Source organism: Sturnira hondurensis, unplaced genomic scaffold (assembly GCF_014824575.4).
Source record: "Sturnira hondurensis isolate 20B ecotype Veracruz unplaced genomic scaffold, ASM1482457v3 Scaffold0000780, whole genome shotgun sequence".
In the NCBI taxonomy this organism is placed as follows: Eukaryota; Metazoa; Chordata; class Mammalia; order Chiroptera; family Phyllostomidae; genus Sturnira; species Sturnira hondurensis.
Genome location: NW_028073411.1, coordinates 18,116,887 through 18,141,670, shown reverse-complemented (window position 1 = coordinate 18,141,670; position 24,784 = coordinate 18,116,887). Strand labels below are relative to the sequence as shown.

Here is a 24,784-nt window from a genome sequence, read left to right as displayed (position 1 = left end):
GTGGAATGGTGCTTCAGGTCACCAAAGGGCTGGCCAGGGACACCTGTCAGGGAGCTGGTCACCTTCCAGGAGATGGCATCAGGCTCCTTTCTGACACAAGAGGCCTGGGGAGGCATCCTGGTCTCCAAAGCCTGGCCATCCTAAATGTCACTCCAGCAGGTCACTGGAGCAGCTGACAGTGCTCACCCGAGTGCCCTCCAGGGACAGACCCCTCTTGGCCCTGGGTGGGGGGCCTGGCCCCCAGGGTGTGCGTAACGCTGCAAGGTACACCAGTGTGCACCTCGGGCTGCTGCGTCCGTTTGCCTGACTGTCCCCAGCCGGGCTGCGCACCCCCTGCTTCGGTCCCCGGGGGGCGGCTGGGCACCAGCAGCTAACTCTCCCTCCGACACACCCTGCTGTCCTATCTACCCTGTGTTATCTGCTTACCGGCCTGGGCAGCAGCCCGGCTGTTGTTTTTTCCCACAGGGCTGTGGCCCTCAGGGAGGTGGCCCCCATAGCCCCCTTACTTGCTCAGGGGTGGTCTCTGCTGCACCCCCTTGTTGTGGAGGGGCCCTGCAGTGCAGCCGCTAGAAAGCCTCTGGATAGGGGTGGGGCAGGACAGGTGATCACTGCCCTTCAGAGAGACCCAGGGCTCTGGGCTGTGCCCGTGAGGACAGGAGGGGCTGCAGGACCTTTGAGAGAAAGCTGGCAGACTGAGGGCGCATGCCAGTGGCTGTGCCTCCCTCCCCCACGGCTCTGCACCCCCCTCTCCAGTCCCTTCCCTGAGCCCACAGCAGTTTGGGAAGATGATGAAGCTGCCAAGGGCCAGGCCCAACCATACCCATCCGTCCCGAGGCTGCAAGGCCCAGTGCCCTTGTGCGGCTCAGGACGACCCATCCTGCTGCCCGCACCCCCCCAGGGCCTGCCTGCAGCTGCCCCCAGGGTTCCCATCAACTACTGTGTGCTGGAGAAGGCAGGGAGAAAGAGAGGGAGAGAAACATGAACCTATAGTTGCCTCTCGTGCTCCCCCCACTGGGGACCTGGCCTGCAACCCAGGCCTGTGCTTTGACGGGGAATTGAACCCACAACTTTTCGGTTTGCAGGCTGGTGCTCAAGCCACTGAGCCATACCAGCCAGGGTACTTTGCTCCATCTTTAAGAATAGCCCTCTGGTCCCTCGCCCCCCATGGCTTCCACTGTCCCACATCTGGCTCTCTGTCCTCACTGCCTCCCCCCCCCCACCGGCTGAAGCGAAAGTGGTAAAGTTAGTGACTTTATTTCATCACTGGTACAGACAGTGGGCTGTTACTGCAAACTGTTTGAGGGATCTCATCCCCACGACCAGTGGGTTATGAATGGGAAACGTACTCTGGCCATCAGTGGGTGAGCCTGGTGTGGGAACGTCTGTCTGCGTGTCTGGCAGGGGACACCCACCACCTTGACTCTGGGTGGCCGGTGCTCTGGGATGGCGGGGTGCTCACTCACGCAGGCAGAGTCTCAGCTCCTCTGTTGGACACGCTGGCCCTTGCTGACCCTTTCAGAAGGCCACAGGGGGCCCAGGCGACGGTGCCCGGGACAGCAACCAGTCTAGGCCGCACACATTTATCTCCAGCTGTCAGGGTCAAATCTTGGGATGGCCCCGGCCAGAAGTCAAAGGGCATACAGAAAAGGGCAGTCAGGGTGGGGCAGGGTTGTGGGGCTCACTTGTACCCCCACAAAGATATACTGGAGTCCTCGCTCCCTCATCCCTACCTGCGAGTTTGACCTTATTTGGAAATGCCGTCTTTGCAGACACGATTAGGAATCTTGAGGTGAGATAGTCCTTAGGATGAACCCCAAATTTGAAGACGAGGGTCCTTTTAAGAAGAGGGAGTTGGGACGCAGACCACGTGATGGCAGAGACACACGAAGGCCGAGGGACTGCAGAGGCGGAGACAGGGCGGGGGCCACACCGGCCCCTGGGAGGGAGGCATGCATGTGGGGCCGTCACTCTGGCTGCCCAGGAAAGGCCTGAGCCCTGACACCTCAGTTTCGGGCTTCGGGCCTCCAGAACTGTGGGAGGATGCGGTTTGCTGTTTTTGGCCGGCAAGTTGGGGCAACATGCTGCAGGAAAGCCATTCAGACAGGAGCCTCGGGGGACGGAGGGCCAGGCTGGGGCACTCCAAGGTGCTGCCTCCAAAGTGCTGGCCCCAGGCCAGGTGCAGAGGAGGGACCCAAGGGCCCCGGTCAGGCCTGGCACCGCAGGGCAGCCCACAGGGTGCAGGCAGTCACGGGTTTGGGGTGGGTGTGGAGCCTCTCCTCCTCCAGACGGACGTCCGAGGACCGTCCTCTTGCACACCCACACACACACAGGGAACAGCCCCCCGGCCCGGATGGCCTTTCCTCGGCGGCAGTCCAGTGGCCCTTCACAGAGGAGGTTGGAGGGACCAGAAAGGGACCCATCACCTCACCGTGCACGTGGGGTGCCGAGACCTGGGTGTCTCCACGTGGCTGCAGAACAATGGAAGTGGCCTGAAGTCCGGGAGCAACTCTGAGCCTGGGCTGCTGGGCTGGGCCTGGAGCTGAAGGAGGGGGCGCAGGGGGCACCAGCAGCAAGGCACGCTGCTGGCACGCAGCTCCGGCCACCCCGAAACCTGGGTTCTGCAGGCTCTCTGGGGGGAACACACATCATCTCATTAGGGCACAACCACGAGGGACATGGGAGTGTCCTGTAAGGGGGATGTGTCCTACGGGCTGTCACTCCCTGGAGGCCATGCCCTCCTCTGCCACCCACTACGGAACCCTCCAGGCTGGCTAGTGCGACAGCTCAGGCACCAGGGCCAACAGGCTGAGCTTAGGAACCTACAGAGGATGGACCCCACATCACATATAGCAGCCAGCCCGGGGCTTCCAGGAAGTCATGAGGTCCCCTGAGGGTGGGAGGATCCCAGGTACAGGGACTACAGTCCTGACCTGTGGCCCAGTGGGAGTCAGTAGTCCAGGCACTGTGTGGGCAGGGGCTGCAGAGGGCCCGCATGCGCACAGCCTGGGCACTAGAGCCGGGGAGGGGGCCCCCAGGCAGAGGCAGGAAGGCCGCCATGCCCTGGGCAGGAGAATGAGAGGTCAGCACTGGGCTGGCAGATGGGTGACCAGCAGTCATGGGTGAGACAGGGGTGGGGACAGGCCAAGCCAGAGGGGAGGACAGGGTGGGCAGAGCAGAAGGGAGCAGCTCACGAGGGCATCGTAGACCCAGAGACCCCTGGGGCAGCCACAGCCCACTGACCTCCAAGACAGGCTAGCCAGAGTCGGGACCCAGCCCTAGCACAGGGCCTTCCCAGCACAACCCTGGCTTCCCCCTGCCCCCTCCCAGCCCAGCCTGCTCAGTGCCCTCTGACCTGCACCATCCCCGGGCCTCAATGTCCTCTCTGTGTCCGGCAGGGCCAATCTTCCCCGGTGGTGGGGACCTGGCCCTGGGCCAGCGTGTTGTCCACCCCTTGGCCCAGTGGAGCCCTGCCTGACCCTCCTGCCTGGGGAGCAATGGCATCAGGACCTGCATCTCGGGCTCTGTCTGACCTTGATAAAAGTGCGCCCTCCGCCGACTCCCTGCCCAGAGGCCCGGAGGTTGCTGATGGGAAGTGTGGGGGCTGCGCTCTGAGCCTCGCGGGCAGGCGGGTGCGGAGGCGGCTGTGGGCTGTGGGCAGCACGCTGCAGAGTCGCTCAGCTCTGCCGGCAGGGCTGACTCGGCAACCCCAGTGCCAGCCCTGCCGGCGCCACCCTGTCTGCCACCCACTGAGTGGACCAGGTTCGGGGAGGGGGGGGGCAGGGAGCGGTGCCCTCCATGTGGGCTCAGCCCCAGGACTGGGGAACTTGAGAGGGACACCAAGGCAGAAGCCTGGTTGCTGAGGCCAGAGCTGACCTAGACTGGGACCCCCATCCCCCTGAACAGGCAGGGTGTCCATTCTGTGTCTGGCGGGCACCCAGCTGACATGGTCGCAGGGCAGGGGCAGCACAGCCACAGCCGCTGGTGTGCTGGGCATGGGGATTGGGCAGTATCTGACTGGGGTGGGGTCAGAGGTGCCCCAGGCCAGGCAGCAACTGAGCAAAGACAGGAGTGGGGAGTGAGCCTGTGGGGAAGAGCATGGTAGGCAGACGGAACAGCCTGCACAGGGCCCTGAGGGCACATCCAGGCGCTGGAGACAGAGGCCTGGGCACTGCAGGGACGCGGAGGGGGCTGGGCCAGCCCACGGAGGGCCTTGCTGGCCAAACTAAGGGCTCTTTCTGGAATGTTCTGAGAGAGGACCCACGTGCTGACTTCCATTTTAGCAGAAACGCCTGGCGGCTAAGTGGGACGTGGACCATGGGGGGAACCAAGAGCTTCTGGGACCCTCTCCCCGCAGGACGGGGCGCAGACAAGACAGGGCACGTCGGGAAGGCCTTTGAGCTTCCGTCTGAAAAGCTGCAGGAGCTGGGCAGCCAGCACAGCCTCAGATGTCTGCGTTGTCTGTCCGTCTGAGCGGGAGGTGGGGCAGGAGTGGACAGAGCCTTCAGGAGCGCCAGGAGGGCTGCCTTGCACTTGGAATTGGCAGGTTTTCAGCCTTGACGCTGGGCAGGGAGATCACAGAGTGAGGTCTGAGGGCTGAGCCCTGAGACCATGGGCCACAGAGAGTTCAGGGAGGAGCCTGTGGGAGCCAAGAGGATGGTTGTGGTCACAGAACGGGATCATCGCCGTGTCGCCCGGGGTCCCAAGCCTGAGGCCAGGCAGGCACGGAAGGGAGCCCTGGTTCACCCTGGTGCTGCGAGCCACGGGGGGGTTGCAGGGTCTGCATCGGGGCAGCCTGCTTTCCCCTGTGCCCAGCACCCAGACACGGGGCCGCAGAGGCTCCAGGAGGAGTGGCGGTGGCACCCCCACCAGGACTGCACCGCACAGTCCTCCCGTGGTTACTGCGGCCCCCTCGGGTGCCCTCCCCGCCCCACCGTCTTCTCAGCACGAGAACAAGGGAAGAAACCACAGAAGGAAAGACAGGTTTGCCGTCCCCCCCAGGGAAGCTCTGTACTCACCACATGCGGGGAGAAGCCTCACACCGAGGTGGGGGGCAAACCACAGAGCCCCGACGAAGTGACCCTGTCACCCCTCAATCAACACACACTCGTAAAAATCTGTTACGAAGAAGATTGTCTCAATTGAAAACGTTGGCCAAGAATACAAGTTGGGGACACACAGAAGGACAAATGAGCGTCCGGGAAACACAAAAATTTCACCGACAATAAAAAATCAAAGTAAAACAATGGGACGCCAAGATTTATCTAATTGATTGGCAAAAACAAAGGTTTTTTAACGTCCCTGCTGGTGAGTTCATGCCGACCCCGCTCTGTCCCCTGGGGCGGGCGCTGACAGCTGCGTCCTGCCCCGGGAGGGGACCTGCAGATGGAGGCCCCGCTGCCCCTGCGGACTCGGCTGCCACTCCGCCCAGCACCCCCCCCCCCCCCCCCCCCCCCCCCCCCCCCCCCCCCCCCCCCCCCCCCCCCCCCCGCCCCCCCCCCCGCTCGTGCCACCGCTGAAGCTGCTGCTCTGCGGCGTCTCCATCATTTTGGGCAGTTTCCCTGGACTCCTCCGGGTGTAATGACCGGGATAAAGGACTTGGAAGTAGGAAGTTCTGGAAGCACATTTTTACACTGTTTTCGGGGAAGTGCCGCCAACACCCACCCACCAGCTGTTCCCGTGGCTGTGCAGGCAGCAGGTGTCCTGTCTCCTCGTCTCCAAAATGTGGTCATCCGTGTGAGTGGGCGGCACATGGCCCATGGTGACAAACCCCACATGGGTCCAGAGTGAGCAGGGAAAGGCCCATCTCCCCCGTTCCAGCTCCCCCCGAGACCCGGCCTCCCGCTGCGACGGGCCGCCTCCTTCTGCCTTGTGTATCTGACCAGCCCTCGCAGCCACTTTCCTTGCTTGTCATTCTGGGTTTTTTTGGGGGGGGGTAGTATTTTTTAAATCTTTCATGTGACAACTTTTGTAGCACCTCACTCTTTTTTTATTGTGGTAAAATACACACATAAAATTCACCCTTTTAACCATTGTGTCCATCTCAGTGGCATCAGGCACATTTGCCCGTCGCCTCCAGGACTCTACCTCCCCACAGTGACACTCAGTCCCCGTCAAACAGTGACTCTTCAACCTCTGTCCCGCCCCTGGCAATGTCCATCTCTGTTTCTTTTAAAGATTTTATCTATTTATTTTTAGAGAGGGGAAGGAGGGAGAAAGAAGGAAAGGGAGAGAAACATCCATGTGTGGTTGCCTCTCACACGCCCCCTGCTGGGGACCTGGCTGGTAACCCAGGCATGTGTCCTGACTGGGAATTGAACTGGTGACCTTTCGCTTCACAGGCCCTCGGCCAATCCACTGAGCCGCACCAGCCAGGGATCCGTCTGCTCTTCTGTCCTGGGAGGCTGGCTCTTTGAGACTGCATGTGGGTGGGGTCCCGCAGTGCCGGCCCTGCTGCACCGTTCTTTTTACTGCCTGGTCGTTTTCTGTGTATTTCTGTCCTTGCCCCCACCTTCTGTCACTCAGGAGAACCTGTGGGGCCGGGCCTGGGAGGGGCACCAGCAGGGCTGGTGCCCAGCAGATCGGGCGCTCGCCCGCCTCGCCCTTGCTCTGTGTTGCAGGCCTCCAGGGCCTGAGTGCCACATGCAGAGGCCGCAGCCCCGCCCAGCCTGTTTCTCTTGCAGACTCTGAGCCCCCAGAAGCAGGCATTCGTGTGGGAGGTGCTCTCCGGCTGCATCGAGTACCGGAAGCTGCTGACCGTCGTGGTGGATGCCTTCTACATGCGGGAGGGCCGGCTGTGCCTGCGGGCTGACTACAACCTCTTCCAAGGTAGGTGCCTGGCTGCCAGCCGGCAGGTAGGCCCTGTCTTCGAGAGCCATGCAGACAGACCCATGCTGCGGCCACCTGATGGACACGGCCAAGGATGCTGCCTCTGGCCCCTGCACACTGCCTGCTCCTGGCTGTTCACCCCCCCCCCCCGACGGCTGTCACGCAGCCTGCCCCTCTTGGTCCCGCTGCTACCCTGGCTGCCTGCCAGTGTGTGGACTGTGGACAGGGTCTACCTTAGGGGCCTGGACACAGGCTCCAGGGGGGCGTGCTGCAGGCCAGGCTCCAGGGCCCAGATTCGAGGGGTGAAATGGGAGCTCTGGGCCCAGGCCTTCCTGCAGGTGGCCTGCTTTCAGGGGGGGTGGGGACCACTGTGTCTGGGTGCCACTGTCCAGGAGGGGAGGGCTGGGGACAGCAGGTGCTCGGAGACCGAGCTGGGTAGCCTGCTGCGTGGTCCAGTGCTGTGGTCCTGGCCCCGGTGCCCCCTTGCCACTCAGGGAGGGTCCCGGGGCCAGCAGTGCCTCGTGGGCTGTAGGCCTATTGGACAGTGGACAAGCATTTGCTTCCCAGAACCCCCACTTCACTCAGCGAGTCGGAGTCCCCACTGGCTTGAGGCCGGCAATGCAGTCTATAGGAACAAGCAACGAAACCCAAAGTGATCTCACTTCTACCGGAGCCTTTGGAACTTCTGAGAACTTTCTCAGTGAGATAACAGCAGAGAACTGCTCTGGAGCACAGGGTGTCCCACCGGCTGGGACAGGTCATCAGTCCTGTCATGCCACCGTCACTGCCTGTGGGTGCCTGCGGCTGACTCCCTGAGGCCAGATCCCAGCATCCCCTCCGCGGGTGTGCCCTCCCCACCACGCTGTCTGTCTCCTCAGTGATCTGCTACCTGGCCACGTTCCAGCTGGAGGAGCTCGGCTTCCGGCTCTTCTGCAGCATCGTCAGGTCCCAGCCGGCGGACAAGATGCGCAAGGTGAGCCAGAGCCGGTTCTCCTCGGACCCAAGGGCAAAGGTCTGTCCCGCCAGGTGCTGACCTCTCACCTTCCTGGCTTGTTTTCACAAGAGAGGGAGACCCTGCTGGGCTTGTTCTGTGTTGGATCAAGGGCTGGGGCCTGCGCCCGTCTCAGCTGTGAGAGAGCCCCCTCATGGGGCCACAGAGGCCTCTCTGTGGGTGTGTGCCTCCAGCCCCCAGGGGTGGTGGGGTTCCCCTGGCAACCAAAAGGGACCCCAGGTCTCCTGAGGGCCAGGTGCTGGGAAAATGTCTTTAGAAGCCCTGGCTGCCCAGCACCATCCCCAGGCCCTGAGGTCTGCCCAGGGGAAACAGCCTCCTCAGTCCCAGCATGGGGACCCGCCACCCAGGGGAGGGGCAGTGGGCAGCTCACTTCCCCTGGGCCCTCCTGTCCCGCACGGCCCTGGGCTGGTGGAGGCCAGGCCACAGAAAAGGGGTCTGGTCCGTTCTTGGAACTCCTGAGCCTGTGGGGTGGGGCAGGGCCGGCAGGCAGCTGTCTGCCTATTCCCACCACAAACTCTCTGGAAGGGGGGGGTAGAGGCCTCCAGGTGCCAGGGACTGGCTGGATCAGGGGTCCCCGCAGGGAGGACAAGCCCGCTGTGCTGCCCCGAGTGCCCAGATATGATGAACAGAAGCCCTTCTGTTGAGGGGCAGCACCCCCAGAATGGGCACCCCAGCCCAGCATGAGGGGCAGTGAACAGGGGCCAGGCCCCTTTCCTGTCCCCAGGGAGGGAGGCCTGTCCTGAGGGGTCTCCCACCTGGTGTGGGCACTGGCCCCGGCTCCCGGCACATCAGCCACACCTGCCCCAAGGCACCGACTCCCCGTAAGAGGCACTGAGGGCTCACCAGGCACAGGGGTCTTGGCTGAGCCTCCACCTTTACCCCTCCCTCAGTTCCTTGGGTTCTTCTTCAACCCCTTAAACCTGTGCTCATGGATTAAGGATGAGTGGAGCCTCATCTACGAGACAGCCCACGTGAAGGACTGGACGGATCCCCTGCTGAGGTGGGCCGGGCGCCGTGCCCCTTCCCAAGGCCTCTTCAGGTCCCCTCCCTGTCACAGGGCCCCATGGGGGAGAGGGGGCCTGGAGAGCCATGGCTCGTGTGTGAGAGCCTGCAGCCCAGGGGCCCAGGCTGACCCCCACCACAGGCGGCCAGCTGGTGGCCAGCGGGCCTGATGGCCTGGGTGGTTCCAGGGCCATCCGAGTCTGTGGGTGAGACTGGCCCCTCTGCTCTGGAGCTGACCACTGAATCGGGGACTACAACTGTGGCCCCAGCTCTGCAGGCCCTGCAGGACCCTATGGGGCTCGTCCCTGCCCAGCCTCCTCCTGCAAACCCGGGGGGCAGGGAGCTCCTGGTGGATTCTGGCCTACGTCCCTGTCTGGCGTCCCCCAGGGCAGCACTCGTGAGTCTGTCACCCCAAAGTGGCCTCGCTGCCTCTCCTGACAGGCGTGGGCAAGCCCTGCCATCCCTGGTGCCGCAGCAGAACCAGTGCTATGGCCTGGCCTCACCCTTGACCTCCTGGAGAGGCAGCTGGGGCCGCGGGCTGCTGCCCCAGCTGCTTGCCTCTGATAGAACTGGGGGACCCCCTGTCCCTAGACTTCCTGGGGACAAACGGACTGTTCTGACATGAGCAAGAGAGTGGGAGGCTCAGGGAGGGTGGCCGCCCCGAGGGAGAGGAGGCCTGGCCCAGGCAGGCGCTGCATCTTTGCCTGCACCCTTGTGGAACGAAAGGCCCAGCCAGGCCCACTCACCGCCTCCCCTCGAAGTGCTCACCCGGTGCCTGGACCTGCCGCCCGAGAGCTGCCTCTGGGCAGCTGTCAGCTGGTTCTTGGATGCCCACCTCCCGCCCCACCACGGCCACGGGCAGCCTGCCCTTGCCTGCCCTGGGGGCAGTGCCACCACAGACCTGTCCCTGCCCACTTCCTGCTGGCCCTCGAATATGCCCTTCCCCCCTCTGGCAGCCCTGGTTCCCACTCAGGGGCAGGAGCTATTTCAATGTTTGTGATCGCCCCCCAGGGGAGCCCCACAGGAGGGGACATGGAGGGGTGTGGAGACATGAAGGGGGCCCCCCCATCCTGGACCCAGCTGGGCCCTTCCCCAACCCTTGCTCCAGGGGTCCCTCCCACCTGCCCCACACCTGCCCACCGCCAGCCACTTGGGGTCGCCCTTCCTCCCCACCTGCCTCCTTCCCCTGCGCCATCTGCTCGGGCCCAGGTTAGCTCCACACCCAGCTGCTGCTGGTCTGCAGAGCCCTTGGATTCTGCCAGAGGGGGTCTTCCCTGTCCCTGTCCCCCCCGCTCCCCACTCACCTAGGACAGCGAAGCCACTGGGCCTCAGCATCTTCTCTACACTGGGAAGCGTGGGTCTGAGGCGCTGGGTGTGGCTGGGGCCGGGAAACCCTGAGCGGTTTCTCCCACCTTTGCCTTCAAGGTGGCAGCCAGAGGTCCAGGAGCTGATCAGCCAGCTGGAGGGCCAGTCGACCAGTCAGCCCCCTCTTTCAAAGGCCAAGGTCACAGAGCCCAAGAGCTTCAACCTGACTGTCCCTAGACCCCGTGCCATTCCAGTGCCTGAGCCTGTCCCTGTCGTGGCCAAGGCAACACCAGTAAGTGCCAGCCTTTGCAGTGGGCACAGGCTGTCCAGGCCGGGAGAGTGGACCCTGTGGGCCAGTGGTGGGGCTGGCCCGGACCAGGACGGGAGCATTCGACAAGCCCGCCCCACAGAGAGGGGAGCTCAGCCAGCCCAGAGCCTGCGCCGTGGGTTGCCACACTCCACACACTCCACATGCCTCCGGTCCGGAGGCGTGGAGTGAAGCTGCTGGACTCGGTGCCTGGAGCCCACTCTGAGTCCTGCTGCTGTGGCCACCGCCTCCCATGGCCCAGGCTGAGCGCTCACAGGGGTCAGGCCCTTTAGTGGACGTTGTCAGTTTGGTGGGGCTGGGGTCCTTTCCTTTGGACCACAGGTAGGTGGTAATGTCTATCTGTGTGACCCCAGTCACATGGCCTGTCCCCACTGTACAGCCTCTGCCCAGAACCTCCCCCTCCCCTGCCCTCCCCCTGCCTGCTGGGTCCTGTCATTCAAGATGCTTTGTGTTGCAAGTAACAAAAAAAAAAAAAAGCTGCTCAGTCTTGCTCAGATATTTGTGGCTGCAGTGCATAGGTTTCAGGCTTAGTTTGATCAGGGTTCCAACTCCACATCTCTTGACCATCTCTGCCCTAGTTCCTGCTGTGGGTCTACTTTGTCTCTGGGCTAACCTCTCTCATTGCAGCAAAACGTACAGACCTCATACCCACACTGCACAGTATCCAGGCACCAGAGGACATCTAAGGCCCAGAGTTCTGTAAAAGCATGATTAGACCAGCTTCCGTCGCGTGCCTCCCCTCCGTGAGCTGCCCGCCACGCCGAGGGTGCGGTGCTCTGACCCCACACGGACTCTGTGCTGGGCACTGACGGCGAACTCAGCTTCCCAGAACCAGCCTGGCTCCCCAGCAGAACCAAGGGCTGTCGGGAGGGTGGTGGGTGGTGCTGGGGGTCCCCGGGCCCCCGCCTGCCCCAGCCCCCCTGGGACTCAGTGCAGCCTCACCAGAGAGACGTTCCGAGAGGCCCTCCCCCGGACACGCCCCTCGCTCCGCGTCCTCCTGTGACCCCCAGCTCTGTTTCTTCGGGGTGCCACTCAGACTTTGTAGCTGTTTGGTAGCTTGTGGGTCTGTTACCAGACCTTGTCTGTCTACCCTGTCCCCATGCCTGGCTGAGCCTTGGCCCCCGGCAGGCCCTCATCAAACACCCGTTGGACACATGGGTGGAGGAATGGGTGGCCTCAGCTGCTGCTCCAGCTGCTCCACGTCCACCCCCTGCCCAGTCAGGCAGTGGTCCTTGGCCTGTCCCTCCAATGGCTGGTGGCTTGGGCCCACGTTTGGCCACCCTCCTTCCTGCTGCTGGCCTGATGCCCTTCCCTCCCCCAGGTGATGGCCAACACCCGACAAGTCTCGGCCGTAGCTAAGGCTTCTCTTCCAGCCTCTGCTGGCTCGGGGGCCATGGCCCGCCCCTCCCCCCAGGCCACTGGTGATGTGGCTCTTCCTTGCATCACCCACAGGCCCCCCAGAGCACCTACCAGCCGCCCAAGGAGCCAAAGGTCCTGGAGATGACCAAGAGATACAACCGCAGGAGGGCGGAGGTGAGCCACACACAGGACTTGGCCTCCTAGGGAAGGGGGGAAAGGAGAGGAAGAGGAGGAGGGAGCCAGTGTGCGCCTCTGCCCCCAACCCCAGGACAGAGGACAGGGCAGAGCCTGACAGGTTGAGCCTCTTGTTGCCCCGCAGGAGCTGCTGCTGCGGGCGAACCTGGAGGAGATGCGGTGTGCAGTGCCCAGAGCCCGAGGGGAGGCCCCCACGCAGGTGACAGCCTGCCCTCCCCGCTGGCAGGTCCTTGTGGGTCCTCTGCTGGGGCCTGGGGGAGTGGCAACACACGAGCCCCCAGGTGGCCTTCCCGTCTGGAGCAGGGAGGCCAGGCCCCCAGGGCCAGGCCGAGGGTAGCCCCATCTCGGGGTGTGCAGACGCAGCCCCAGAAGCCTCTTGGGAAGCCCCTGGCCAGTCTCTCTGGGGGTGTCCGGATCTCCATACTCAGCCTTGATGGTCTCTGTAAGAAAAAAGCCCAAGGTTTGTTTGGAGAGGTGACGGCGCAGGACGAGGAAGGCTAGTTGCCCTGGATGCCTTGTGGGTGCCAGCGCAGCCCCTGCCTGCCTCCCACTGGGGATCCCTCAGTTGGGGCCAGTGGAGTCGCAGCCGCCCAGCCTAACAGCATGCCCCGGCGGGTGATGGCCGAGTTTCCACGGAGGGCACCTCTACCCATGGCTCTCCACACTGGGGCTTGTGGTGCCCACCCGCGGGGAGCAGAGATTCAGGGAGCATCCCGCCACAGGTCACGGGGTCAGCCCTGGGGGCAGCTGGATAGTGGGACCCTGAGCCAGAGGTTGAGCCCTCCTGACCGGGACCCGCTCTCCCCAGCCTGGTAGGCCCTGCACTCTCTCTGGCCCTCCCTGCGCAGCCCGGTGACCCCCAAGGTTTGCGGGTTCGTCGCGGCACAGAGGCGCTGCCCTGGGGGAATCCGTGTGCAGGGTGGGCCTCCCAGGGTGCATTCAGGCACCTGGCGGGCTTGGTGCCAGGCCCTGACTCCTACAGGGCTCCAGGAAGCTGCAGCTCCGGTTCCTGCCCCGGATTCATAAGACTCCGAAACTGACCTTCTACAGGGTGAGGGGTGCTGCTGAGTGGTCCAGGTGGGCGCAGGGTGTCCTGGGGCATCCACTTCCCAGCCCATTCTGCCCCTAAGGGCTGGGTGGCCAGAGTGCCACCCTTACCGAAGAGGGAAGTACCTGGGCAGGTGCGGGTGTGGAGGGGCAGAGGGCAGGGCTGTCCCTGCTACGGGGGCTCCCCCACCCCCACCCCTGCCACAGCCAGCCTCTCCGCCTCCTCCACAGCCTAACAAGGTCCCCGTCAAGCTGAACACGGCCACCGTCCTGCGGGAAGGGGCCTTATACCAGCGGCAGGTGGAGAAGGAGCTGCAGAGGTTGGGGAACGGGCTGGGAGCTGGCGGGCAGGGCACGGGGAGGGCCTGGTGGCTGTGGTCCTGCAGGTTGGGGGCCCCCCAGCCGGCTGGTGTTGGGGTCACAGCTGCACCCTTGAAAGACCACCTTGGCCCCGTGAGGGAGTCAGACTGGGTGGGAGCAGGCTCAGCAGTCGCTGGCCTAGACCACACCTCCCTTGGGCGCTGGCGCCTCCGCAGGCCCCATCCTGGGTCTGCCTTGACGTGCCCCATGCTCGCCCCCGAGCTGGGTGCCGGGTGGCCGCTGGGGTGGCTAACCAGATGGACGAGAGACAGACAGATGGACGGGGGGTGGAGCATGGGCAGATGGGTGGGCGGGGAGATGGCGATGGCCAAGCGGGTGTGTAGACAAGCGGGAGGCAGGAGGGTGGGAGGCTGTGGATGCGGCAGGCAGGCACCAGGTGGGGGGAGACGTGGCCGCTCTGGGTACAGAGCGGCCCACACCCGTGAGTTCAGTGTCCGCAGGGAACCCCGAGGCCTCCTGGCGGCCCGCACAGGCCCCATCCCAGGGGAACTTCAGCCACCTCTCTCCTTTTTTCCAGAGTGGACAAGCTTGTGGACGGGGCTGGGGATTTCACAGAGTTCCTCGAGTGGCAGAAGAGGATGCGGGCGAAGGACCAGGAGGAGCAGCGGGCCGCGGACGTGTGCCGGAGGCTGCGGGGGAAGCTCAGCCACGAGGAGGCCGCGCTGGCCCGGCAGCAGCTCCTGAGGGAGAACCGGCACAGGGCCACCCGGAAGAGAGAGGAGGTGACTGGTCCAGAGGGAGCTGGGGACCTGTCTGACCCCCAGGGCCTCGGGGCTTTGGGGGCAGTGGCCCTGGTCACTTCGAGGTCATGGGCTTGCAGCTGGCCCTGGGCCGTTCCTCCCTGAGACCCACAGGGTGGCTGTGGTCTCTGTCCCACCTCTGCCGCCTCGGGGACTCTGGGGGCATTGGGGCTCAGCTGGCCTGAGGGCCCCAGCTGCCCCGCCCCACCAGCAGGGCCAGCCGGTCCACACACGCACACACAGGAACACCTGAGGTTGTGGCCGAAACTTAGAGAAGGCCGACGTGTTTGCGTGTCCTCTCCCACAGGAGGGTCCGTGGACGTCACGTTCCACTTTAGAAGGTTCAGACGTGTCAGTCTGGCCCTGCCCAGGACACACAGCCTCTACGCCCGGGCTCCCTGCCCGGCCCGTCTGTGGCTCTGCCTGCCCTTGGACATGTGCCACCAAGGGGCCAGGGACACGTTCCGCGCTCACTCCAGCCGCATCCTCGCTGCCCCTGTGTCTCTCTGTGCTCAGAGTTAGAGTGTGCTCTGCTTTCAGTTGGCTTTTCGAAAACACAGAGTCAAGGCAGTGCGACGAAAAGGCTCAGAGAGCTCTCACTTCTTGTTAGTCTGGGACTTACATCTTCCTGCCTACGGCCTTAATTTCATTAAGTCCTGGACCGTCTTTTCTGTTTTTTTTCCTAAGCAGGTACACACAGTTGTGCATACACGCTTCTTACTTCCCTTTTCCTACGCAAGGCACCCTCCTCGCCTCGCCCGCACCGGGCAGGGTCACAAGTCTTTCCTGCTGTGGGTGGTCGTGGTGAGCCGCTGCAGGGGCGCGGCCAGCTGAGACCAAGTGAGCGGGCTGCTTTGTTGGCCTCACCCCGGTGGCCTGGGGACGTGGCGTCCAGGCGGAGGCCACATTGCCGTCCTTAAAGCACATTCAGTCTCCTGCGCTGGGCAGGGCCAGATCCCCACAGCCCGCCTGCCGTCCCGGGTGCTGTGCCAAGTTCAGGAATCCTGCCTTTCTCATAGCTGAGAAATAGTGTCTCCGTGTATTTCCGATTTTCCTCACCTTTATCACCCGTGACTTTGGGCACCTTTCCAGGTGTTTAGGAGCCATTTCTGAATCCTTTTCTGTGCACTGTCTGCTCACGTCTTCTGTCCGTTTTCTGTTCTCCCCGGTTTCTTGGGGTGTGACTGACAGGTACACTCCGTGTGTATTTAAGGCGTGTGACCTGGTGTTTTAACATGTACCCACGTTACGAAATGACCACAGCCCAGAGCACCCACCCTCCCAGCGCCTCGAAGCCACCTGTGCGGGAGCGCTGAGAACACTTGGCCTTCTCTGGTGTGAACCACAGCCGCCTTGCTGTGCCCTCAAACCTGCCTGTCCTTGACCAGGACCTCCACATCCCTCCAGCCCCAGCCCCTGGTAGCTACCATTCCCGCCCCCCCGGACTCCGTGACTCTGCCTTGCTGAGACCCGACACACGTGTGAGCGGGGCCTCGCAGAGTTCGTCTCTGTGCCCGACTCGCCTCGCTGAGTGTAGTGCCCTCCAGGTCCGTCTGTGTCGTTGCACACGGCAGGGTCGCCTTCTGTAGCGGAGCGCCGCACAGCTTCCGTTGGGTGTGCCCGCCCTCTTCTCCGGCCGTGCGTCTGTCGCCGGGCACCTGGGCTGTCTCCACGTCTTGCCCGCTGTGAACGAGGCTGCAGTGCACAGTGGGTGTAGACGATGTCTTCAAGATGGCCATTCCACTTCCTTCAGATAAACACCGGAGGTGTGGTCACTGGGTTCTGTTTCCAGTCTTCTGGGGCTGCTCCTTCCCACAGTGGCTGCGGCAAATCCCCGTCCCCCCGCCACAGAGCGAGGGGGCCCGTTGTCTCCACATCCTCGCCAGTACTTGCTCCCTTTTGGCTTTTTTTTTTTTTTGACAGATTTTATGTATTTCTTTTCAGAGAGGGGAAGGGAGGGAGGAGGAGGGAGAGAAACATCCATGTGTGGTTTGTGTCTTGTGCCCCCTCCTGGGGACCTGGCACGCAGCCCAGGCCTGTGCCCCGACTGGGATCGAACTGGGGACCTTCGATTTATAGGCCAGCCGGCGCTCAGCCTTTGACTTTTTATGATAGACATCCTGCTGGGTGTGAGGCAATGTCTCGTCCCTTTAATTCGCATCGTTCCCCTGGTGACTGGTGATGTCGAGCACCCTTTTGTGCACCTGTGGACCATTTGTATGTCTTCTTTGGAAAAAACCTTTCAGGCCCTTTGCCCATTTTCAGTGAGGCTGTTTTATTAGTTTCGCACTTTGGGTACTGGGCTGTGTGAGTGCCTTGTGCATCCTGGGTGCGGACCTCTTGCTGGGTGGACCGTTTGCAGACAGGACCCCCTTCCACAGCCCCCACTTGCCTCGACGCTGGTTTCCTTTGCTGTGTAGGAGTGTCTCAGTTTGATGCAGGGCCGCTTGTTTGTGTCTGCTTTTGTCGATTGTACTTTTGATATCAAATCCAAAAAAACCACCGCCGAAACCAATGTCCAGGAGCGGCCTCCACGTTGCCTTCTAGGAGTTTCAGGGTTTCGGTCTCTGTGTGGATCCCACACCGTGGCTGCCGACTGCGCCGCTGAGCCGGGCTCCTTGCCCTCCTCCGCCTGCCCGAGGTGTGCGTGCGATCAGAGACCCCCAGTGCTTTGGAAGCCCACTCTTTACATCCAGGGTTTCTGCACAAGCCTTTCTCCAACGGACTCCTCGGGTTTCAAGGGTACTTGTTAAAATGAATGTGTTACTGTGGAACCATTTTAGGAGTTGCTGAAGAGCCGCAAAGGGGCACAGAGTCCGCATACCCCCCCCCACAGGGTAGCAGCAGCTCACAGACCGCAGGGCTCAAAGCGGAGTCTGGGGGGCTCGGGACCCAGAGTCCGAGGCCGGGGTGTCGGCTGGGCTGTGCTCTCGGCTAAGCCTGCTGTGGAGCGGGGTCCTTCCTTGGTCCTTCCAGCTCTGGTGGCCCCAGGGATCCCTCGTTTCGTGCCAGCCTCACCCCCTCTGCCCACATCCTCGTGGCCATCTTCTCTGTGTCTCTGTGCCCTCGCCTCTTCTTATACGGACACTTGTCATTGGGTTTAGGGTCCATCCTAAATCCATGATGACTTCCTCTGGAGACCCTTGACTAATCCCCGATTGGCCAAGGGGTCTGTTTAGTTCTGTTCATAAGATAAAAGACACGTTTTTCATTTTCACCAATAACTTTACTGATTTGGGTATTTTTGAGTATGTTGGCTATTTCCTGCAAGGTATAACATTGATTATCGTTAATGAATGTCTTGATTTGGTCTTGATTTGATCGCTATCAACTTCAGCTGGTCCACCCGACTGTGGAGCATCACCCAGTGAGAAATCTTCAGCCTGAAATTTCACAAACCACTTCTGACGTGTTCGTTCAGTCACATGGCACAAATCTTCTTCTGTGTTTCAGTGGTGTTTTCCCCTTTCCTGAAATAATAAAGCATAATATGCCAAAAGTGTTGCTTATTTTCTTCCACCTGCAACATCCAAACAGTTGCACAAAAGCCCACCCATTTTGATACGTTTTTAAACGCACGCGGATAAGACACCTGTCGCACTACAATCGAACAACCAAGCTGTTTCCAGTGAAACGCAACCGAGCGCCACTAGAGCCGTCACACAGGGAAAACCAGTGGGACTTTTTGGCTGACTCAGGACTCACATGATGCTCCAGTGGTGGGAAATAAGACCACACTGAGAGGCTCCCTCTGGGGAGCCGTGACCTCGGGTGCGACACTGGCCCGCTGCCCCCTGGCGTGTGTGTCACAGCTAAGAACCCGACGCTGGTAGGTGGCCGCCTTCGGACCTTGTCACTTCCCCTTCCTCTGACACCCTTTCCCCACCCAGGTCACCGCTGGGGCCTGTCGTGAGGCCTGGACTCGGGCTCCTCTTGGCTTGGCGCTTCCTCGGACTTCCTTTGTTCTTGCTGACCTTGTCCGGGTTTTTGTTTTTGTTTTCCGACCTTGTCGATCTTGAGGAGTACTGGCTAGGTATCCCAGAGAACGTCCCTTGGCTGGGGTGCCCCGTGAGCAGGCTGTGGGAGGAAGCCCACAGAGGTCACATGCTCATCACAGCCTATCCAGGAAGGCTGCCCACCACCCAGTCACACACGCACCACCGTTGTTGACCTTGATCATCTGGCCGGGGTCACGGTTGCTGGGTTTGTCCACTGTAATCATTCTCCTTTTACATATCATGCCCTTCAGGGGGGTCGCCAGGCGGAGCCCAAACCCAGGGTGGCGGGCTGAGTCCTCCCCGCTTTCTAGTGTGTTCCGTCACTTGCTGCCTCAGCGTAGGCTCCCTGCACTCACATCACACTTGGGCCGGGATCCAGTACGCCATCTTTGATACGGTGCCAGCTTTGGCCCCTGGGGGGCGCCTTTCAGATCTGCCCGCCGGGTCCCTTTGAGGTGCCCTCGCCCTGTGTTTTCTGAGCACTTCCTCACTTCTTGGCGCTATAAAACGCGGCAGTCAGTCTTGTGTCTCCACTGCGCCAGCCCCCAAAGCCCGCTGTACCCCAGAGCCCTGGCTGCCTTTTCTCAGAACCTGGAATGAAACTGTACAGCATTGACAGAAGTGACTGGGAGCCGCTTTTGATGTGCCTGCAAACCGTTCACAAAGCCTGACTCTGTGCTCTGAACCTGGCGTCCATGCTGCCTGCTCGCTGCTGCTGCGCTCGCCTGCAATCACAGCCGGGCTCCCAGCTGCAGAAAGTCCCCGGGGCTGGGAGCCCCACGGGTCACCACAGGTGTGGGCCAGTGACCGGGGCACAAATCCCGCCTTGTCCTTTGCAAGGTCTTGACCAGAAACCTCATTCTCGGTGGTTGACAGCTGAAGCGCAGACAGGCCGAGTGCCCGTCGGTGGTGGAATGGACCAAGAGTCATGGTGTGGTCCACACACAGCCACAAAAAGGAGCCAGCCGCACTGCAGGCAGCAGAGGGGGTGCAGCTAGGAAACGCCTCACCCTGAGCAGGAGAGGCAGACAGGACCGCCGCACAGGCCATCAGCTACATGGTCAGAGCAGCAACACTGCACCTCTGTCCAGTGCTGTCCACTCCCGAGGCACCTCGAGGAAGAAGAGTGTGGTTTGCCCTCAGGACATTCCCGAGGGCCAGTGACAGGGAGCCTGGCACGTCCTGTGCAGGGTCCTGGGCAGTGTCTGAACAGCCAGCTTGCTGTGGCTCAAACGCAGCAATGTCCTGTCTCTGAGCCAGAGGCCAGGGGCGGGTGGCTTTGGGGCAAACCCAGTGGCTCCATGCAGTTTCCCCAGGACTCTCGGCTGCGCCCTCCACTTTACCACCAGATCTGGGCAGGTGGCTGTGAGGTTCTGGGCTGGTGCCCCAGGAGCCCAGTGGGGGCCTCCCCAGCAGGCCTGGCCTCCAGAGGCTCATGAGTTTCGATCTGATTCCAGGCTGATTTGGTGTCCACGGCTGGATCTGCTCTCCAGACCTCATGCTGCTCCAGGGGCTGGGGTGGGTCAGGGCAGGGTTGGGGAGGGGACACAGGTCTGCTCACGGGACCTCTCCTGGCACCCACCCTGATGGTGGCAGGTCACTGTCCCAGCAGATGGCAGAGCTCATGCAGCAGTGTGCCGAGAGGCGCCTCCAGGAGGAGAAGGCCCAGAAGGAGCTGGTGGAGCAGGTGGCCGAGGGGCAGAAGAACATTAAGGTGGCGCAGATGAAGCTCCTCAAGGGCCGGCGGCAGACAGGTATGGCAGGGGCCAGGTGCCCCTGAGGCAAGGCTCCCCCAGCTCCTGCTTTCAGAGCCCTCAGCAGCCCTCTTGGCCTCCAGTTCAGGAGGTGGCAGAGGAGAGCCGAGCCCGGCTACAGCGCAGCGCAGCGGAGGCAAAGGAGGAGCAGAGGCGGCGCTGCGAACTCATTTCTCAGCTCCGGGCCCTGGAGTCACAGCCCAAGTGCCAGGGCAAGCTTGTGGACCTGACCCAGGTGAGCGCACAGCCCCCGGGGAGCCCTCCCCTGCCCCCATGTCTTACTGGGTGTGCCTGGTGTTGCCACAGGAGGGCATACCCAGGGCGCCCACCCCAACTCTGCCCGGCCACTCGTGCCCAGATGTAGGCCCTGCACTGCTGTGCTGGAGGGCTGGAGCTGGCCTAAGAGGTCACGGTTCTGTTGGGGAGAACTTGGTAATCCCTGGTGGCAGGGGCCAAGGCTCCTGGGGCTGCACAGGATGAACTTTTTAAAAAAAGATTTTAGTTATTTATTTTTAGACATAGGAGAAGGGAGGGAGAAAGAGAGGGAGATAACACCAGTGTGTGGTTGCCTCTCACATGCCCCCTCCTGGGGACATGGCCTGCAACCCAGGCATACGCCCTAGACTTGGAATCGAACCAGCGGCCTTTTGGTTCGCAGGCCCGTGCTCAATCCACTGAGCTGTGCCATCCAGGGCTGGACAGGGTGGGCTTTGCATTGCTGTGTGTCCAGGGAGGTCCAGAACTGCCCAGGTGGGAAGGGCAGTGTAGGGAGAGAGAGCTCAGTGTCTGGCAGCCAGTGGCTGGATGGGCAGGAGCTGAGTCTGGGCATCAGAGCCTGGAAGCCCATGTGGGAAGTGCCGTGACAGGCCAGCCGGCTCAGTGAGGTGGGGGCAGGCCAGGTCCTAGGGGCGTGGGCGTCCTGAGTACACTCTGCCCAGGCCTAGCCCTGGCTCCGTTTGGGTCTTGGGCTGCAAGGGCTTGGGCTGGAGAGACTAGATGGCAGGAGTGTCACACAGACACCACCGGGCAGAGGGCAGGTGGGGTCCTGGGAGCCTGGCCAGGCCCATGGAAGGTGGGAGGGGCACCAGTGCTGGGCCCCAGGACAGCCAGGGTCCAGGAGATGGCCGCTGGGCCGGACATTCGCCAAGGCTCGGGCTCCCAGTCTGGGGCCTCCCCACTCCCCCCAGATCCCTGGGCATGGCCTGGAAGGAGAGATGTCCATTGTGGAGCTACGTGAACGGCTGGCCCTGCTCAAGGAGGCCCAGCAGCGGGAAGAGGAGGAGAGGCGGGACCAGATCATCCGGGGCAAGCGTGCCAAGAGTCGGGAGCTGCAGAATGTGCTAGAGCAGATCTCGCTGTGCCGTACTGCCATGGGGCGGTCCGCAGCCTTGAGGTCAGTGCCCTTGGCAGCCTCGGGGTTCTCCTCACAGCACATGCCCCCGGGCCCGGGCAGTGCCTGCACCCCTGCTATTTCTATCAGTGGTCCTCAGGCATTTAGAGAAGATGAAAAATCACACAGTAATGGCTGGATGCCCATGACCTAGATCCGGTCATTTTGCATCTGGGTCACGGGTGCGCCTTTGCCACGTGCTCCCCCTCGCCAGCCCGCAGTTCGTCCTTCTGAGCAGAACCGTCTGGAGGTGGTTTCCAGCATCTGACACTCTGTTCTAAGCACTGGTGCACGTCTCTGGAGAGAAAACACACCGTCCCACATAAGCACGGCACGCAGCACGAGCAGAAAGTTTAGCAGAAATTCTTGACAGCTCGAACATCCTGTTCCCACACTTCTCTGGGGTTCCGAAGGCTGTTCGCTGCAGCGTTTTTTGGTTTTTGTTTTGAAACCAGTTCCTAGTAGAGACGATGGCCTGGCATCCCCATGCCCCTCTCACAGGCAGTTCGTTTGTTTAGGGGACACGGTGGCGACTTTCCAGCTTCAAGTAGCAGTTGGGTCAGGCAGAGGCTGGTGTCAAACTCCAGGGCTGGGCGGGCCTTTGGGCCCCCCAGGCCTGATCCTTCTGCGGGGGCGGGAAGGGAGGGAGGGGAGGCTGTCCCAAAGGACAGCACCCAGGGCTCCAGAGAAAGTGTTGGAATGTAACCGGATGGAGGTGGGGTTGACCAAGTAGGGACAGTCACAAAACCCAACACCATTGATCCTGAGTGTCTGCTGCTCTGGTTATGCTTCAGAGGCGGCCCGTGACAACTCCGGGGTCCCCACCACGGCATGCACCTGGGACACCTCACCACTTCCCAGGTGCCTGACAGACCCTAAATGCAGTCTGGCTGGTACTGGGAGCCTCCGAAGCTCCAGACCCACCACCAACGCCCCTGGACCCCTTGCGAGGAGCTAGAGGCCACGGCATTCAGGCACGAGGGGTGGTTTGGTGGGCACTCGGTCTGGAGTCAGCAGGGCAGCTGGTGACCAGGGAACCGTACCTGTGATGTGCGCAGGCTCACAGCCAGCACCCTGGGCTGTGATGCGCACTTCAACGGAAGGCAGCTGGGAACAGCCGGTATCCTGGCCTCCTTTTGGAAGGAAAACAGCTTAGTTTGGGAGAGGTTTGCCAAGATAGCAGAGTCAACAGAGGCTACTTCTAGGCAAAAGGGATGGAGAGGGGGGCGCGCAAGGTAGAAGGGGCCTTCACTCATTACCGCAAATGCACATCATTAGTACAGATGGAATACTTTCTTAAAATGTTAAGTGCAAAGAACAAAAAGGTAGCGGCGCCGGCGAGCCCCACTGGAGAGGTCCTCGGAGGGCTCCCCCGCTCCAGGCCACCTAAATTACTCCCATCCCCTGCGCTCCGGATCCCTCCCAAGCCCACCCTGTCTCCCGCCCAGGTGGGAGGAGAAAAAAGCTGCGGCCCCAGGAGCGCCCTCACAGGACGAACGCGTGCAGGAGCTGCAGCGCAGGATTGAAGAGAGGGTGGCTGAGCGGCGCAGGCAGGAGGCCGAGCTGTCTGTGCCGGCGCTGCGGGCCCCGCGCCCCAAGCCCCGGGTGAGCCAGGACCGGGCGGGGCAGGGTGGAGCGGGGCGGGATGGAGCAGGGCGGGGCGCGGGGTAGACGCCCCTGCCCACACCAACCCTCCCTACCCACCCGCCGCAGGCGCAGCTGAAGGCGCAGCACTGGCTGGAGCTGGAGCAGAGCCGCGAGCGCAGGCTGCGGGCGATGCAGAGGAGTGGCTCGGCCTGTGGGTCCGCGCGCCGCCTGCAGGCCGCCTGAGCTGGGCAGGCACTTCTTCGGGCCGAGACCCCGGCCAGAGTAAAGTGAGAGGCCTGCCTGGTGCACTTCCTTGGCCATCCCCCTCTGTTCCTCCGCCCGCGCCCCAGTCCCCACCTGCTTAGAGCAGCGTTATCAGATAAAATGCGGGACACCACATTGAGACAAACTTATGCCAAGAGAGTATCTGCTCTTTATTTGGAATTCCAATGGACCTGGCCCCCGGGTATTTTATGTATTAAAGATGGCCACCTAGCCCTTCCCCACGCCCCGCGCTGGCGGGCCCTCTTCTGAGGTCCCAGAGCCCCTTCTATGCGTGGAAACCTGGAACCCCCACTCTCCATCTGGAGCCCAGTGGTTTAACCTGGGGGCCCCTAAAACTGGGTGTGAGTGTGTTTGGTCAGAGAAGTGGCCAGGATTCTTGAGCCACTAAGGAACTGGCCCTTCTCATTCGGTGTCTCATGAAAACCTAGCAGCGATGACTGGGGTGGCAGGGCAGTGACAGGGCAGTGATGATGGCAAAGGAACTGTCCCTACCCCCATCTGCCGGTGGTCAGAGGTGAGGTGACATGGTCCCAGAGCCAGAACCTAAAGCTAAGCCTGGGGACCTCAGAGCATTGCCCAGCCTCCTCCAGTGTCACCAAGAAAACAAGGTTGGGCCATTAGGCACAAGCCTGCCCAGGGACAGACAGGGATGGGTTTGCTTTCCTGGGTCTTGGGCCCAGCACCAGGCTGGAGAGGGTGTGGCCTTGGGGACAGGCTGGCTGCCCTGCCACTCCCAGGAAGAAGGGACAGTAAAGCAAACTGTCAGGGCTGGAAACTGCCACATTGGGTAGATGTGCAGGAGAAAGGTCCTCTCCCCCATCCTGCCTGGGTCCTCAAAGAAGATGGCATCTTGGAGGCTGGGCCCCAGGGCCCGTTCTTGTCAGAAAAGTAGGTATCTCAAAGTGACAAGAACAGAAAGAACAGAGTTTTCCCCTAATGTTCCGAAGAGCATTAGAACCCCAGGATTTTTCCACAACCCAGTCTGGTAAAAAAGAGGAATTTCCCACCCTGTCAAATCAGAGCTGGGAGCAGATTAAATTTCATTCAGAAAAATAAATGTGACATTTCTGATACACTGTATTGTGTTTCAAACCCATTTCATTTGCTATCAAGGGAATACTTGATGAGACCTGTCCAAGGGTCGGTTGGGAGCTCCACTTGTAGGGTGGGCTTCAGGAGCTGCCTGACCCAGGAACTCTGTCTCCACACTGACAGCAGCTCCAGCCTCACTCTGTGTGCACAGAGACAGGCCTTCACGTCCCGGTGCTTTAGGAGGGAAGCCTCTTGTGTCCTTGAAGCCTTGGGTGAACCTCAATTGCAGTGTCACTAGCCTGAACTGAACATGCTCTCCAGGCCAGTTCCTGCAGTGCGCGTGGCTGCCCAAAGCACAGGTAGCAAAGGGGAGAGGCTGTAGCCCCACAAATTCGGGTGCTGCTGACCATGGTGGTTGGCAGACCACAAGGCCCCTACCCCTCCCAGAACTGACCCATTGCCCAGAGATGCCACCAGAGCTCCCAGGGCTTCTGCTCCATACACACCTTGGATCTCCAGCCATCCCGAGCTGTGGATGGTGGGC

At 61.8% G+C, this 24,784-nt stretch overlaps 1 protein-coding gene and 1 long non-coding RNA gene across 3 annotated transcripts in view; one reads left to right on the top strand and one right to left on the bottom strand.

Moving 5' to 3' along the window:
• Positions 1-24,286, top strand: part of CFAP99 (cilia and flagella associated protein 99) — a 29,847-nt gene extending 5,561 nt beyond the window's left edge. Inside the window, exons 3-16 of one of the 2 annotated variants that reach the window (XM_037046903.1) lie at positions 6,681-6,825; positions 7,704-7,798; positions 8,728-8,837; positions 10,265-10,436; positions 11,925-12,005; positions 12,151-12,225; positions 13,009-13,077; positions 13,305-13,393; positions 13,972-14,176; positions 19,805-19,946; positions 20,030-20,181; positions 21,134-21,339; positions 22,785-22,941; positions 23,050-24,286. In XM_037046903.1, the coding sequence (XP_036902798.1) occupies positions 6,681-6,825; positions 7,704-7,798; positions 8,728-8,837; positions 10,265-10,436; positions 11,925-12,005; positions 12,151-12,225; positions 13,009-13,077; positions 13,305-13,393; positions 13,972-14,176; positions 19,805-19,946; positions 20,030-20,181; positions 21,134-21,339; positions 22,785-22,941; positions 23,050-23,166 (1,815 nt within the window). In that variant the 3' untranslated portion in view covers positions 23,167-24,286. Of the gene's footprint in view, positions 1-6,680; positions 6,826-7,703; positions 7,838-8,727; positions 8,838-10,264; positions 10,437-11,924; positions 12,006-12,150; positions 12,226-13,008; positions 13,078-13,304; positions 13,394-13,971; positions 14,177-19,804; positions 19,947-20,029; positions 20,182-21,133; positions 21,340-22,784; positions 22,942-23,049 lie in introns of both variants that reach the window. The other variant, XM_037046901.1, reaches the window with a different exon arrangement.
• LOC118987684 (uncharacterized) lies at positions 520-18,828 on the bottom strand. The gene is made up of 3 exons (XR_005066624.1): positions 18,754-18,828; positions 17,590-17,598; positions 520-535 (listed from the first exon to the last, which is right to left on the bottom strand). It is a non-coding gene; the product is annotated as an uncharacterized LOC118987684 (long non-coding RNA).
• Positions 24,287-24,784: the final 498 nt, after the last annotated feature.